This window comes from Rhagoletis pomonella, unplaced genomic scaffold (assembly GCF_013731165.1).
Source record: "Rhagoletis pomonella isolate Grant_MI unplaced genomic scaffold, Rhpom_1.0 Rhpom_scaffold_00007, whole genome shotgun sequence".
NCBI classification, from domain to species: Eukaryota; Metazoa; Arthropoda; class Insecta; order Diptera; family Tephritidae; genus Rhagoletis; species Rhagoletis pomonella.
The window spans coordinates 1,257,464-1,272,954 of NW_023458561.1; the positions used below are offsets into that span (position 1 = coordinate 1,257,464).

The 15,491-nt window shown below is 41.0% G+C and overlaps 1 protein-coding gene across 2 annotated transcripts in view; it reads right to left on the reverse strand.

The window, feature by feature from the left end:
• The window catches only part of LOC118742240 (CCR4-NOT transcription complex subunit 11), a gene marked incomplete at its 5' end in the record, with an annotated part of 74,757 nt that overhangs the window by 20,764 nt on the left and 38,502 nt on the right, over positions 1-15,491 (reverse strand). For both annotated transcript variants that reach the window (XM_036474159.1, XM_036474161.1), the window contains 1 exon segment: positions 10,436-10,575. In XM_036474159.1, coding sequence (XP_036330052.1) covers positions 10,436-10,575 — 140 coding nt within the window.

The window sequence follows — 15,491 nt, forward strand, 5'->3', positions numbered from 1 at the left end:
TACTCTACAATGAAATTCGTAAAGTCAAAATACCGTTCACAATTAGTTGCATTCGCGTACCTGATAGTTGTGGAAAGTTATAAAAACTATCAGCTTTTTGTGTTCGCAAAAAACTTGCAAAGAAGAGGAAATTGAGAGAGCAAAATGATATTTAATTTTAAGGAAAAGCTGCTAGTTTCTGCTGGAAAAATTTTTGCCAACAAGAAAACAGCTGGCAAAAACAGCTGGTTGGAATTTACGCAAATCCCTAAATTGACTTTGATGGTTTGGAAGTTAAAATAGTAAAATGCGATTAATTAAACTTGTAGGAAGTAAGTAATTATTCGTTTAGTCAGTAAACTGTGTCAGGATAAGACTTCGGGATTTTTTTTCTTACGTTTTCAATTTTATGCTTTTGAATGTAAACAAAATTTGGATAAGCTGTTCACCTAACTTGCAAGTTTATGCAAATTTTATGTTCGCCTACTATTTTGGATATTTTTTTCTTGTGAGAGAGCAGATGACATTTCGCCGGAATTTTGTTGTTGTTTAAACGAACGTACCTTTTGACCAAGCAACATTTAACAGAACGGTTACGTACGCTTTTAACTGACGTAAAACCAGATTTTTAAAATTTGGCCAAAGGGATCTTTTGAATTTTCTTTAATATCTATAAATAACAGTGATAAAATTAATGGTTTTAATTTCTAATAATAATTTTATTTAAAAATACATTTTTTTTGTTTTTTTTTGTGGCTCTTTGTAGCATTTAGAATTTACATGTGGCTCTTTTCGGCCTCGATCTTGTCCTCCCCTGCTCTATTTCAATCGGTTTTCGTGAATACGCAACTGCAGCTGATTTAGCTTTCAAGGCTTACTACTATTTATTTACTGATATTCTAAGAAAAAAAAATTGCATTTGACTGAGGGAGTATTCCTTTGAAATTTATAACAAGTTTCTCTGTTCACTTTGAAGCATTCTTTGTTTAGCTCCCACTTATTGATAGCAAAACACACCTTTTAAAAATATTTGTTTTTAAATAGTTGTAAGAGTTAGTTCGGCTTATAATAGGATTCATTAAAAAGCATGAAGACAGCGTCAATACATATATTAAACTCAGATTTGTGTCATGCGTTGTCAAATGTTTTCAACTCCATCAAAGGAGCAAGATTAAACAAAAAAAAAAATTAAATATTTTTACAAATAAACTACTGTCTATAAATTCTCCATACGGATTCTAGATCAGTCACAAATTGAATACAGGACATCAGTAAAAACCCTAAACTTCCATCTTTATTCGAAAAAAAACTGTCGCTATAACCGCCTATGCGATTTTGGCCGAGTCCAAAACAGCACGCCAGTCATTTCTCTTCTGAGCAGGAGCGCTTCTGTCCATTAAAACGACATCGCCAAGACAGCGGAGCCGTTGAATTTTAATTCGCTGCACTATGTCTATATCGTTGTAAAGCTCATACATCTCATCTTTAAATCATCTTTCTCTCGAAAGCTCCAAGAGCCGCTTCATCAGATGTTTTCCATGTCCATGCCTCCGCATCTTATAAACTGTTGTTGTTCTTCCACTTTTTACAACGCTTTTGTCAACTTGCAATGTTGTGCATTTGTCCAGACCACCATTTATACTATAAATATAGCAAGGCACCCTGAAATTGCGCATATAGAAACTGTGCATTCGAAATAGTGCATACGAAAAAAACCGAAATAATGCATATCTTTACATATGCACAGTTTCGGTTGAAGCACGCAATAAGGCATATCAGAGAAATCGAAATTATGCATATGCACACTTTCGTTCGAGAACCGAAATAATGCATATGAGAAAACCGATGTAATGCATACATACACAGTTTCGACTCAAAACCGAAGTAATGCATACATGCACAGTTTCGGCTCAAAACCGAAATATGCAACGCATATGATATACATACATGTACAATTTCGGCTCAAAACCGAAATAATGCATATGACAAAAACCGAAATAGTGCATACATGAAAACGAACTTCTGTCTGCGTAGGCGGCCTTCGGCACCGCTTAGGGATTATAACCCTTACTAAGTAGAATTCTCCTTTCTATGTTACGAGAAAAGGAGAGTGGAAGTATTTTTGTGCAGAAGTCCTTTCTGCATAGGCGGTCTTCGGCCGCGCTTAGGGATTATAACCCTTACTAGGTAGCATTCTCCTTTCTGTGTTGCCAGAAAAGAGGGCGGAAGTATTTTGGTGCAGAACTTCTTTTTCAGAATTTTACATAGTAAGGGTTACAATCCCTAACCGTGGCCGAAGGCCGCCTACGCAGAAAGAAGTTCTGCGCAAAAATAATTCCGCCCCTCTTTTCCGGCAACGCAGAAAGGAGAGTTCTACTTCGTAAGGGTTATAATCCCTAAGCGCGGCCGAAGACCGCCTACGCAGGAAGAAGTTCTGCACAAAAATACTTCCGCCCCCTTTTTTTTTCGGCACCACAGAAAGGATAGTTCTACTTAGAAAGGGTTATAATCCTTAAGATATATGAGATATTATTTTCTAATTTTTAGTCAATTTATAAAAGCGTGGTATATTAAAAAGTTTTTTTATTTTATTTATTTCATGTGAGCCAACGCGGCTATTCCGCTGCTATTCCCACTTGATCATGTGGTTTTTGGTTTTTTGTTAATTCTATTTTTAGAATGTTTAACTATAAGGTGTGCTCGTTCTATAAAAAATTTAAATTAAGTAAGGAAAGAAAATATTTTCAAAACTTGTCAATACATTTTACTACTATTTTAGTGAACACAACTGAACATACATACGTAATACCTTTGTTTTGTTTTAAACTAATGAGCTGTTATATAATGATAATATTATATGTATTTAAACGTCTATTAGTTATCTTTTGTTAAATTAATGCGCTGTTATTTGATTGTTATACTGTTATTAAACGAAAAAAGGCGCTCAAAAATGAACTGATTTTTATGGATTTGTACTGATTTTTGATCCCGACTGTACTGATTATGCCACTGAAATATCTGGCCACCCTAGGCCCGTGCCAAAAAGTATGTACAAATAACTCAAGATATTATTACTATCAATAAATTTGCAAAAAAAAATTTGATTTGATAAGTGCATATTGGTCCATACAATATTTACACCTCAACATTTTGATACCTTAACTGATTTTCTCCGACAAATAGTTTATTAACAGCAAACAATTAAAAAAAAGATACTTATCCGTGACTTCAAAATTTCGGGAATTTTTTTTCGAAATTTTCGAATATCATGACGAAATAAAAAAATACCTATCTTCTTTTTTTCGATAAAGAATGTAAAAAATATATTCACCCCAAAAAAATATTGAGGTGTAAATATTGTATGGAATGACCCATAGATAAATTACGACTCTTGAAATTTTTAGGGCCATGTAAAGTTATCGTTAAATTTAGATTTAACCTCGAGCAGCGTTTTGGTGATTTATACACACACAACTGTAAGGGATCAGGCAGCGCTCGGTAACTTATTCAACATACATATGTACATATGTGTCATATGTAGTTGTATGGATTTAGTAAATAGGACGCGATGCAAATGGAAATAATAGAGATACAGTGCGATTAAGGTCTGAAGACTATATTTAGTGAAGTTGGCATGCCAGATTTTTTCAAATGGTTACCTGCTCGACTTGCAAATACCCGAAAATTGGCTTATGAAATTATTTCCATGTTTGGAAGTACCTATCGGTGTGTGCAACTATTCTCAATTATGAAAGGAAATAAATCTGCTGCCAAATCTACAATTACTAACGATCACCTTGGATCGGTTTTAAAAGTAATCTCCGCAAACAAATTTTCTCCCGAAATAGGTAAAATAGTAGCAAAGAAAAGATGTCAAATTTCTGGAAGGAAGCATTAATTTTTTCCCGTTCCCGGTTTTTCAAATAAAAAACGTCTCCGTGAACAGTGTATCCATTGGAAGATCGACCTATGTATGTCGGCAGCCAAAGATATGTTTTAAATTAATCTTTTGTGGTCAATTATTATTGGCTTAGTCCTAAGACAACATAATATGACTATTACTGTAAGATCAAATGCCTTTTATTTCTCCCTTACAAAATCGACCCACCCTACTAATGAGGCTTATCTACAGCTTACTTCGCGACAGAACTGTCGCAGCGGAGTGGGAGACACTCCACAAGGTGTTTCTCTCTCCTCTGCTCTGGACTGCGGTTATAAACAAACTTCTGGAGGAACTGGAATGATGATGTGGAACTTTTTGTTAAGGGACTATTTCTGGACCCTCTTTTTGATCTGCCTCAAGATTACCTGAACCAGGTAACTAGGTTGGCGATCAGCGGCGCCCTCGCAGTAAATTCCAGCAAGACGGAACTGGTATTTTTCACCAGGAAGTACCAAGGTACCCGTTGTGGCCCTTCTCTTCAGTGTTTGGAAGCCTAACATTGAGGAAAGAGTAAGAAAGGCGTCGGTTGCCTTGTGCTGCTGTAGGGGAGCTATCGGTGAGGTCTCTTGTCCAAAGCAATTCATTAGCTCTATGAAACCAGATTTAAGCCTATCTTGTTTCACCCAACCATTGTCTGGTGGAACCCACTAGAGAAGGATACACTTGTAAAACACCTGGAGAGTTGACAGCTGATCGCCCTAATCGGAATTAGTGGAGTATTAGAAACCACACCTACACCATCGCAGCGGGAACTCTTATTAAGCTCAGGGAAACCGGGTGGTAACACTGTGGAGTTCTCGAGGGCTCTAACTTTGCCCTAAACAAATAAATAAATTATAGCGCCTCCGAAATGGCTCCTAGAAGCTCCTCAAGAGAGAGGACTGGGTAGGGCGGGGTTACTCGAGGAAGGGAGCGGTAAACTTCTTCACACACAGATCAGAACTTGCTGACAGGGTTGGTGAAGCTGACTTTTGTCGGAAACTCTTCACCAAAACTAACTCTATCAATCGCGTCGGAGTACTTCTTAATAAAGCTAGTTTAGGTGCCGGGTCACAGTAATAACGCGGGAAATTGCGAGAAAAGGCACCCTTAAAACGTTATCCCCAGATAAGGAGCAACTAGGGACGTCTCTGCCCTCCTGCGGTACACTCTTGGATGATAGTGTTAGCTCGGTGAGCGCTACTTCGTAATCCCGATGATGAAATTGCATACTCTACTAAATACCTAATAAAATGAATAAAAGAAAGCGATTCACCTTTTTGTGACATAAAAAATTAAGAGAAGACGTTTCCCTGCTGCAGAAAATGTTTTATACGGCATTATAAAATACTTTTTTCAGCGCAAGACATAGTGACCCATCTTTACCCGTCAAAGGTGCCGAAAGACACGTTACTCACAACGGATATGGGTTCTGTCAGGGCCTTGTGCGATTGGTATTCACGCGGTAAGACTAGAGGCTGGTTTTCACTATGTCATATATTGACCACAAATTTTGTCAACATATTTTGGCATAGAAGTATCTCCTTTTCCATACCTTTACCGTTTATATTATGGGTCAAACACGGACAGATAGCCAAGTTAACAGCACATGTACACGACTGAAGACCTATTCTGATCTAAATCAATCGATAAACCGTTTTTTAGTTCCATTTGATAATGAGTTTTTACTTATTTGACGACAAATACCATTGAGTTTTACATAGTGAAAACCAGTCTTAGGAATTTCAACTGGTCCCCTTTGTATCAGCAGCCAAGAGGAAGATGAGGTGGAGTCATCTCCACACTTTATTTTAGATCTTCCAAACTTCGCGAGGCTAAGATGGAAGCATTTTGGCTGCCACTTCTTAACTAACACTGAACTCGCAGGGATCGAAATTAGCCGCATTCGAAATTAGGCAATCGGCTCCCGGCGTTCCGCCGACTAAATTACGGGTATCCGTTCAGTTTTTTCGTGGTATTACAAAGGAAAATCTCTTAATTGTCCAAGTATGTCCCTTGGCTGGGTCAACCACTTTTACCTAACCCAACCTTACCTGTACTTCTTTGAGCTATGAATACGGGATATTTTTATTACATATAAGTGGTATTCACCAAAGCGAGCAAGTGGCTCTCTGGCTAAGGGGTAGATGAGCTCAAGCAACGACTGTTGCCAACGGTTCTGCTCTTTTGCCAGACTGCCAGGCCACTTGCTCACTTTGGTGAATAACGCTAATTATTTTCAAATATCTTATGGCTAAAAGAAACAAATTTTTTCTGGTTTTCAAATTAAGAAAAGAGTACAACTTTTCAAAACTTTTTGTTTCATTAACACTTTATCTAATAAATAAAAAAAAAGTTTAGTTTGAAAAGTAGCGGTTTTAATTCATATATATGTATTTCGAAAAATTTAGAAAACTGTGCACGTAAGGTTCACTCTAAGTATTCGAAAATAAGTAGTACCCACTGTCCTCTTCACTTTCTGAATCTGCATAACCTTCTTCATCATTTAAATTTATGCTATCTTAATTTTTTAAATTTATGCTATTTATAATTCGTGGTGCAATGAGTAATTTCAGTACTTCCTCAGGAAATATTGGAAAGCTTTTCAGATACATTTCCGAAACTATTTATGAGAGAATGGAAGTAATCAATAGCTTTGATAAAAGATCTTCGTTAGTAGCTACAGGCGAACACTTTCTAGCACTGTGTAGCCAATATCTTGTGAAAACCTTATTTGTAGCTTCTTGAGCCTCCTCTGACAGTGGCAAAAGCACGTATTTTACCACCTCATGCCTATGAAAGAAAATTTTGTGCAACGTTGCAGGCACATAGAACGAAGAGTATTGTTTTAATTAATCATCTTTTATTTTATTAATGATATCTTGTAACTCTTCATAGCCAGAAAATAGGGCTAAACTTCGTTTCCCAAGATGCTCTATTTCAATCGGTTTTCGTGAATATGCAACTGCAGCTGATTTAGCTTAGAAGGCTTACTACTCTTTATTTACTGATATTCTAAGAAAAAAGTTTGCGTTTGACTGAGGGAGTATTTCTCGCCCAAACGTACCGTTATTCCTTTAAAATTTATAACAAGTTTCTCTGTTCCCACTTACTGATAGCAAAATACACCTTTTGAAAATATTTGTTTTTAAATAGTTGTAAGAGTTAGTTGGGCTTATAATAGGATTCATTAAAAAGCATGAAGACAGCGTCAATACATATATTAAACTCAAATTTGTGTCATGCGTTGTCAAATGTTTTCAATTCTACCAAGGGAGCAAGATTAAACAAAAAAAAATTAATATTTTTACAAATTAACTACTGTCTATAAATTCTCCATACGGATTCTAGTTCAGTCACAAATTTAATACAGGACATCAGTAAAAACCTTAAACTTGAACCTTTATTAAAAAAAAAAACTGTCGAAATACCTTTTAAAGCCAATAAAAAATTTCATTTCACAAGATGTTCTACTTCGATCTTCTTCTTTATTGGCGCTATAAACGCCTATGCGATTTTGGCCGAGTCGGAAACAGCACGCCAGTCATTTCTCTTCTGAGCAGGAGCGTTTCTGTCCATTGGAATAACAGACAGCGGAGCCGTTGAATTTTAATTCGCTGCACTATGTCTATATCGTTGTAAAGCTCATACATCTCATCTTTAAATCATCTTTCTCTCGAAAACTCCAAGAGCCACTTGATCAGATGTTTTCATTGTTCATGCCTCCGCGCCATACATCAGCACAGGCATGATGAGTGACTTACAGAGTGTGATCTTTGTACGACGAGGGAGGACTTTAATTCTCAATTGCCTACTCAGTCCACAGTAGCACTTGTTGGCAAGAGCGATTCTCCGTTGGATTTCAAGACTGACATTACTATCGGTGGTTCCCAAATAAACGAAGTTGTCTACTTTTTCAAAGTTGTAACTGTCCTCTGGGCGGCCGCTGTGGTGTAGTGGTAAGCAGTGCACGCTTTCACTCCGCAGCGCCTGGGTTCAAGCCCTGGGCAAAGCAACATCGCAAAAAATTTAGAAAAAAGGTTTTTTCTTAACAGCGGTCGCCCCTCGGCAGGCAATGGCAAACCTCCGAGTGTATTTCTGCCATGAAGAACAGCTTCAACTGTAGGTCCCTCCCCTTTGTGTGTCAACATCAAGGCGCACGCCGCAAATCGGGGGAGAAGCTCGGCCAAACAGTAGCATATGTGCAAGCGCCAATCTATTATTATTATTATGAACTGTCTCTGGGACTGGGAACTGGGAGAGGTCCTTCCCAATTTTGACAGAGCTGGTGGTATTGCATAACGCCATTTAACACAGCCGTATTAGTTTCGCGGGGATACCAAATTCAGACATCGGCATAAAGACAACTTTTTTTCATGCTGTCGAAAGCGGCTTTGAAATCGACAAATAGATGGTACATGTCGATCCTAATCTCGCGGGTTTTTCCCAAGATTTGGCGTATTGTGAATACCTGATCTATGGTGGATTTGCCAGCTATAAAGCCACACTGATAAGGCCAAATCAGTTCGTTGACGGTGGGCTTCAGTCATTCACACAATACACTCGGTAAGGCCTTGTAACCTATGCTTAGGAGGCTGATCCCGCGGTAGTTGGCGCGTTCTCTGGTATCATCAGATGTTCTTTCGGGCTCGCTGAAATCCGACTGTTTCTTCGGTGGCGGTACTTGATGAGTGGCAAATGTGGCACCACTGCTCGCGTATGCCTGGTTTTGAAGAGTGCTCTCAGAGAGCAGGTATGTGAGTCGAGGGGCGCATAAATTGACCGTCTGTTGAGAATGCAGCTATTCAACGTTAAGCTTGGCATTGAAATCGCCAAGCACTCATTTTAAATCGTGCCGGGGACGGCGCTCATATGTTATCTCCAACCGGATTTTGGCCAAATGTTCCTCCACCAGAGTCAACGCCAATACTCGGCGACGGAGTCTCTCTCCTACCACGAATCCAAAACTGAATTCGCGCTCCTTTACATGGCTACTGTAGTAGACGTCCCAAGGCTTCATGCTTGCCTTGCCACGTCCATCACATTTAGCCTTCCCGAGGGCATCAACCAGCCGGGCAGAGGCACCTTGCCCATTAGGTGTCCGGGTATTCCAGGTGCATACCCTTAAATTATAGTCGTCATAAAAAAGGGGGTCTCATCCAAGGCTGCTTTTTGTTTTTCATTCAAACCCAGTGCACGCGAAGTTTTACTCCTTCTCACTTTAGCTGGCTGCCAACCAGGTCTTTGGTCGCTACCCAGAGGATACGAGGATATAAATATCCCGACGTTGTGAGCTACAAGAATCAATTCTGGCTACTCCCAGATGAATGGCTGTCAAAAGCTTTCCACTTCTGCGCACGGAACCATCCTCAGTTTTCGTAAATAAGCTACTGCAACTGATAAACTAACTTTAGCGGCTAACTACTGCTTCTTTACTTATATTTTACAAAAACAAATTGCATTGATGATACTTTTAAGAGTATTTCTAGTGCAAATACACCGTTATTACATTGAAATTTAAAATTGAGTTTTGTCCACCTAGCTTCTTCTATGCACCACACCGTGCGATAGAAGGATGAGCTGTAGGTTTACAACGAAAAAGACATAGTGCGGCGAATTAAAGTACAGCGGGTTGGCCATGTGCAACGATTGAACGGAAACGCTCCTGGTCTGAATTTATTAAACGCGGGCCGTGATGCTTTAAACGGAGAAAGAGGAAGGCCTCCTCTGTAATGGGAAGACCAGGTGGAGAAAGACTTGGCGTCAGTTGACACAGAAGAGAAACGACTGACGTGTTTTGTTGGACTCGACTAATGTCGCTTAGGCGGTTACGACACCAACCAGTAAAAAGAAATTATGTACTCTTGAAGTTCTGAGCTGCATGTGAGCATACTGAAATTGGCATCAATCTTAGAATGTCTAGCTGGGTATATGCGTTCACTAAGCAAATGGTACTGCGGACAACTTGCGGACATTTTTTACTCGTCAGTTCTCGTGGCACAAACACCCGACTGTGATAGGCATACATGACAACCCGATTATCTCCCTGTATTGACGAGTATAAGGCGCGGAACTCTTTTAATCCTTGTGTCCCGCCTTTGAGGGGATTAGGTATTTATGAGGCATCACAGGATTTAGGAACACCTGAGCTCTTTGGTTTATTCCTAGTTCGTGTAGACTTAAAACAGTTTCCTACATTCCCATTTTAACCTACATCGAGCAGTGACAAAATATCTGCACTTCCTTCTCTAAAGACGTTTTAAGATTTCGTAGGCTCATTCCGAATCCTTCAATAAAATTTGTGAAGGCGCTCTGGCTTGGGAGAAATTTTCGGATTTCGAAACCAATTTCTTTGAAGCCCAAAAGCACAGAGAAATTGAGGTCAGAATCAGCTATAAAAATTTTACTTATTCTTACTGCCCAAATTTTGCCGGACTTGCTAAATGAAATAATATTTCCTATACAAATTTATTTTTTTATTGTTCCATTAAAATTTGTTGCTATGGCTCCGTACTAACATAAAAACACTCTCACCTGTTAACTACTTCCATTGAATGCAATGTTATATCCATTTGTACCAAAACGTTAAAATATTCCGTTATTTCCACCGTCTTCATTAGTCGTAGTAAAATTTCTATTGATATTAGTGGATTATTTTCCACAAGCTGAGGCAACTGTAAAGATAAATAAGCTAAGCGTCAATTAAAATTTTGCTAATAAAGGGTTAGAACTACGGCTAGATAACCTCCGGTTAGTGTAGGTTTTAGGTAGGGTCCAGTACAACATGGAAATAGTTTATCCTGGCTTTTGAAAATGTTTGAAATCAGATAAAAACCACACCCTCTAAAACACCGCTAAATTTTAGATTTTCCAAATTACCGCTACATGGGAGCAGGGCGTGCATTTTTACGTAAGCGGACCGTACCACGCCGATTTTTTTTATTTATGAAAAACCAATTCTTTGCTAAACCGTCAGGTTATATATATTAATATTGAGAACATATTGATTAATTCCTTAGCTACACTACGAAAAAGATCTTAAAATCTAATGCTTCATCCATATAAATTGAAGACGGTATTAATACTCAAGTTGCCCAACTTCGACAATATTTTTCTGATTTCTTTAAAAGAGGTACATATCAATTTACTCGAAAGTATGTTTTAAACATTTGGCAACTTTCATAGACATTTTTTAAATTAACGATGGCCAAAGTTCAATAAATTTAGAAAAATAAAGGCTCTTTAAAATTTTTCCGATGAAAATTCCCAGTTATAAGGTCTAACAATAGATTGTTATAGATAATTTTAAATGTGTTTTGCACTGTGTTTTTATTCGTTTCCTATTCTTGTTTGGCTCAGTAACCGCCTAAGCTATTTTGGCCGAGTTCAACAAAGCACTCCAGTCGCTCATCTTTTGAGCCAACTTTTCATCGCAGTGGGGGCCTCCCTCTTCCTTTGCTGCCACCAGCGGGTTCCGAGTTGAATACTTTAAGAGATGGAGCGTCGGTGCCCATTCGAACGACTTGGCCAAGCCAGTGGACTATTTCCATAACATTGTAAAGCTCATACAGCTCATCGTTCCATTGTCTGCGGTACTCGAATACTCATAGAGCCGCCTCATCGGATGTTTTCATTTCCCACGCTTCTGCGCCATATACCAGCGAGGGCACGATGAGTGACTTACAGACAGTGGTTTTCGTACGTCAAGAGAGGACTTTACTTCTGAATTGCCTACTCAGTCCAAAGTAGCACTTGTTTGCAAGAGTGACTCTGCGTTGGATTTCGATACTGACATTATTATCGGTGTTAAAGCTGGTTCCCAAGAACACGAAATCCTCTACTTTCTCAAAATTATAACAGTCAACAGTGACGTGGATGTCAAGGCGCGAATGCGCTGACTGTTTGTTTGATGACAGGAGATACTTCGTATTGTCCTCGTTTACAGCCAGGCCCATTCGGTTTGCTTCCTGAGCCAACTTGGAAAAGGCAAAAAATACTTCGCGGGTTTTGTTACCGATGATGTCGATGTTATCGGCATAGGCCAGCAATTGCACGCTATTGGAGTACACTGCTCCTAAGCAGTTCAGATCTGCGGCTCTTATCTTCTAAACCATCAAACTAAAGAAATAACACGAGAGAGAGTCACCTTGTCTAAAGACTCGTTTGGTATCTTCTCCAACATCAGGTTAAAGAAATCACACGAACGGGAGTCACCTTGTCGGAACCTCGTTTGGTATTAAATGGCTCGGAGAGGTCCTTCCCAATTCGCAGGAGCTTGCCGTATTGCCCAACTTCATTTTACGCAGCCGTATCAGTTAGCGAGGATACCAAATTCCGACTTCGCGGCGTATAGGCAAATCATTTTAGTGCTGCCGAAAGCGGCTTTGAATTCAACAAATAGATGGTGAGTGTCGCTCCTTTTCTCGCGGGTCTTTTCTAAGATTTGGCGTATTGTGAATACCTGGTCTATGGTGGATTTTCCAGGTATAAAGCCACACTGATATGCCAAATCAGTTCGTTGACGGTGGCTTCAGTCTTTCACGCAATACGCTCGATAAGACCTTTCAACCTCTTTTAGAAGGCAGAACCCGCGGTAGTTGGCGTGAATGGCCTTTCTTATGAATTGGGCAGAAAACACTTAAATTCCAGTCTTTAGGCATGCGTTCATCTGACCATATTCTGCATAAGAGTTGATGCATGCACCTTTTCCTCTTATACTGCAACCAAATTATCAAAATCTTACGAGTTTTGCGAGGGCGCCAATTCTTTAGGAAGTGAAAACTCCTTTGGCGGCGGGAGTGATTTTAAAGTCGAAGAAACAAAAAACATGACAACAACATCAAAAACAATACGCATTTGTATGTTATTTGCCTTTAAGTGTGTAATTATATCTACTCACAGAAATCAAGCGAAGTATCGAAGTCAAATTGACGTAATTTTGTTTTCTACGCTTTTATTGTTACCTATGTTAAGCTAGCCAAAAAGCGTTTGGGTGTTTACGTGCCAACGTGGAGTCTACGTGCGTACATATGTCACCGCATAGAGTTCGAGCGAAGGGTTGAAGTCAAATTGAAGTGATTTTGTTTGTTTTGATGTTGTTGTTGTTGTAGCGGCAACAACCATGCCCAGATCGGTTAGTTTCTCAATCGTTGTCGTCAAACTCTACTAGCGGTAGCCCCAAGAATCGTGCTGCTTCGATGGGGTCTGTCCATAGAGACTGGGGCGTCGGTAGGGTGGGGTTCAGTGGGCATACGAAGAGATGCTGTGAGTCATGGGGCGTCTCTCCGTACGCCGGGCAATCGTTTAGAACATCTTCGTTTATTCTGCTCAGGTATGAGTTCAACCTGCTGTAGTAACCAGAGCGCAGTTGGGTTATTGTGGTCCTAGTCTGCGAGGCAGACGAAATTCTGTCTCGTCGACGTCTGGTGGTTGTGTGCCCAGAACGACATTCAAAGGTCGAGAGTCTACATAACTCGAGACTGCCTCTCTGTGAATGCCGCTCAGGACCTGTCGATAATCTGTCGGGTCCAGAAGTTGTTTGATGAACCTCTGGACTTCGTCCGTCAGTTCGTAGAGATGCCTCCTGACGTGCCTGGGCGAAGGCTCCTCTGCAAGCAGTTGCCTATTTGGATGGCAACATCGGTGGCTCCCAACCAGGAACTGCCTGCAGAGCATTGTGTTATGCTCCTTTATAGGGAGCATTTTCGCCTCGTCGTTCAGGTGATGTTCCGACGACATCAAAAGGCATCCTGTCGCTGTCCTGAGTGCTGTGTTTTGGAAAGTCTCCAGTTTTATCCTACTAGTCCCCGGCGACCACACGGTCGCTGCATAGTTCAGAACCGGCCGGCCAATTGCCTTGTACATTGCCAGCAATGTTCCTTTGTCTTTGCCCTAGGTGCTGCCGGCTAGCGACTTGAGGACCTTGTTGCGGCTTTGTACTTTGTTAACAATTGCGGTGGTAAGCACCTAGAAGGAGAGCAGACTTTCGAAGGTTAGTCCGAGGATCTTCCGGTTGTTCACCGTCGAAATTGGTTCGTCATCGTGAATTCCCAGCTGTAGTCTGACGTCATTCGTCCAGGTGGCAAAGAGAGTGCAGTGAAGAAGCAAGAAAGCTCGGCGATATAACAGTTTACTTTCGAGCACAAGTCATCAATTCCATTCCCAGATGCCATGATCGAACAATCGTCAGCACAAGAGACAATCGCGACTGCCTATGGTGGTTGAGGGAGCCTTGAAATGTAAAAGTTAAACAGTAATGGGAAAGGACACCACCCTATGGAACCCCCAGTTTTATTTTCCTAAGTGTGCTCGATTTGTCTCTACTTACTGACGAGTGACGACCACTAAGATAATTCGCCGACCACCGTTTGAGTCCCTGTGGGCGAGAAGAGGCCCCCATGTCTTCTAATAGCATTGAATGGCTGACAGTGTCGAACGCTACTAGAATGGTTCTCTCACAGGGGCGGTTTCGGTTTACGCCACGAGTTATCTGGGTATTTATGGCGTTAAGTGCATTTGTTGCGCTGTGCACTTTACGGAACGCATGCTGATGCCTCGTTGGGATCAGGTGGTTTGTATAGTGCGGGAGTAGATGGAGAGTTACCAGGCGATAGCACTCTCCTTTGTTGGACGGTTTCCCCGGTTTAAGCAGCGGGACCACTCTTACCATTTTCCAGATGTCTGGAATGATGAGAGTGGCCATTGACAGGTTGAGGACCTTGGTTAAAAAATCCACTCCCGCGGGACCCAAATTTTTCAGCATCAACATGGAAATTCCGTAGGGTCCAATGGCTTTGGCGGCTTTCGCCTTCCCGATGGCTACCCTTACCATACCGCTGGTGAAAACAAGAGGCGCAGTAGGTTTTGGCACGTTGTGCAGCCTTCTGGTCACTCCACGTTTGACGGGGTGTGAACTGCTGGCTAAAATAGCTCGCGCACATCTCCGGGTCTGACGAAGCGTGGTCACCAAAGTCTAATTCATCTCTGTCGTCACGCCTCACCTCACGGATGATCAGAGCTTACTCACACCAGAAGCGAAGTTGCAGGTCTTCAGATGCTCTTCTCATTTCTTCAGCATATGTACGTTCACAAGTTGCGAATCAACGAGTAGAGATCCCTGATAGGGGAATTTGCGGGATCGGCCTGACTAAGGTTCTCACGGTCAGCAGCTGGGACGCCGCTTCAGCAGCAAATTCGGACAGGGGTCCGTAATGCATCCTGCTGGAACGAAGCGGGCTGCAGCAGCAGTGACAACCCTGCGGAATTTATGCTCACCTACGTGAACGTCGGTTGGTGTGGGTAGAGCAGTGAAGGTGCTTTCACTAACATCCGCGAAGCCTTTCCAGTCAGCTTTGAAGAAGTTGACATAGAACCGGTGATCCGCGGAAGCAAAGTCGGCTGGTTTATCAATCGAAATGACTATGGGCAGATGGTCTGATGCTAAAGTCAGCACAGGTCGCCAAGAATACGCTGTTTATCAGACCAGCCCTGACAATTGTTAGGTCTGGCGAGCTGCAGCAGCTGTCCATAATCCTGGTGGGTGCGTCGTCGTTCATTGTGCAAAATGTCGAATCGTCTATCTGCTTACTCA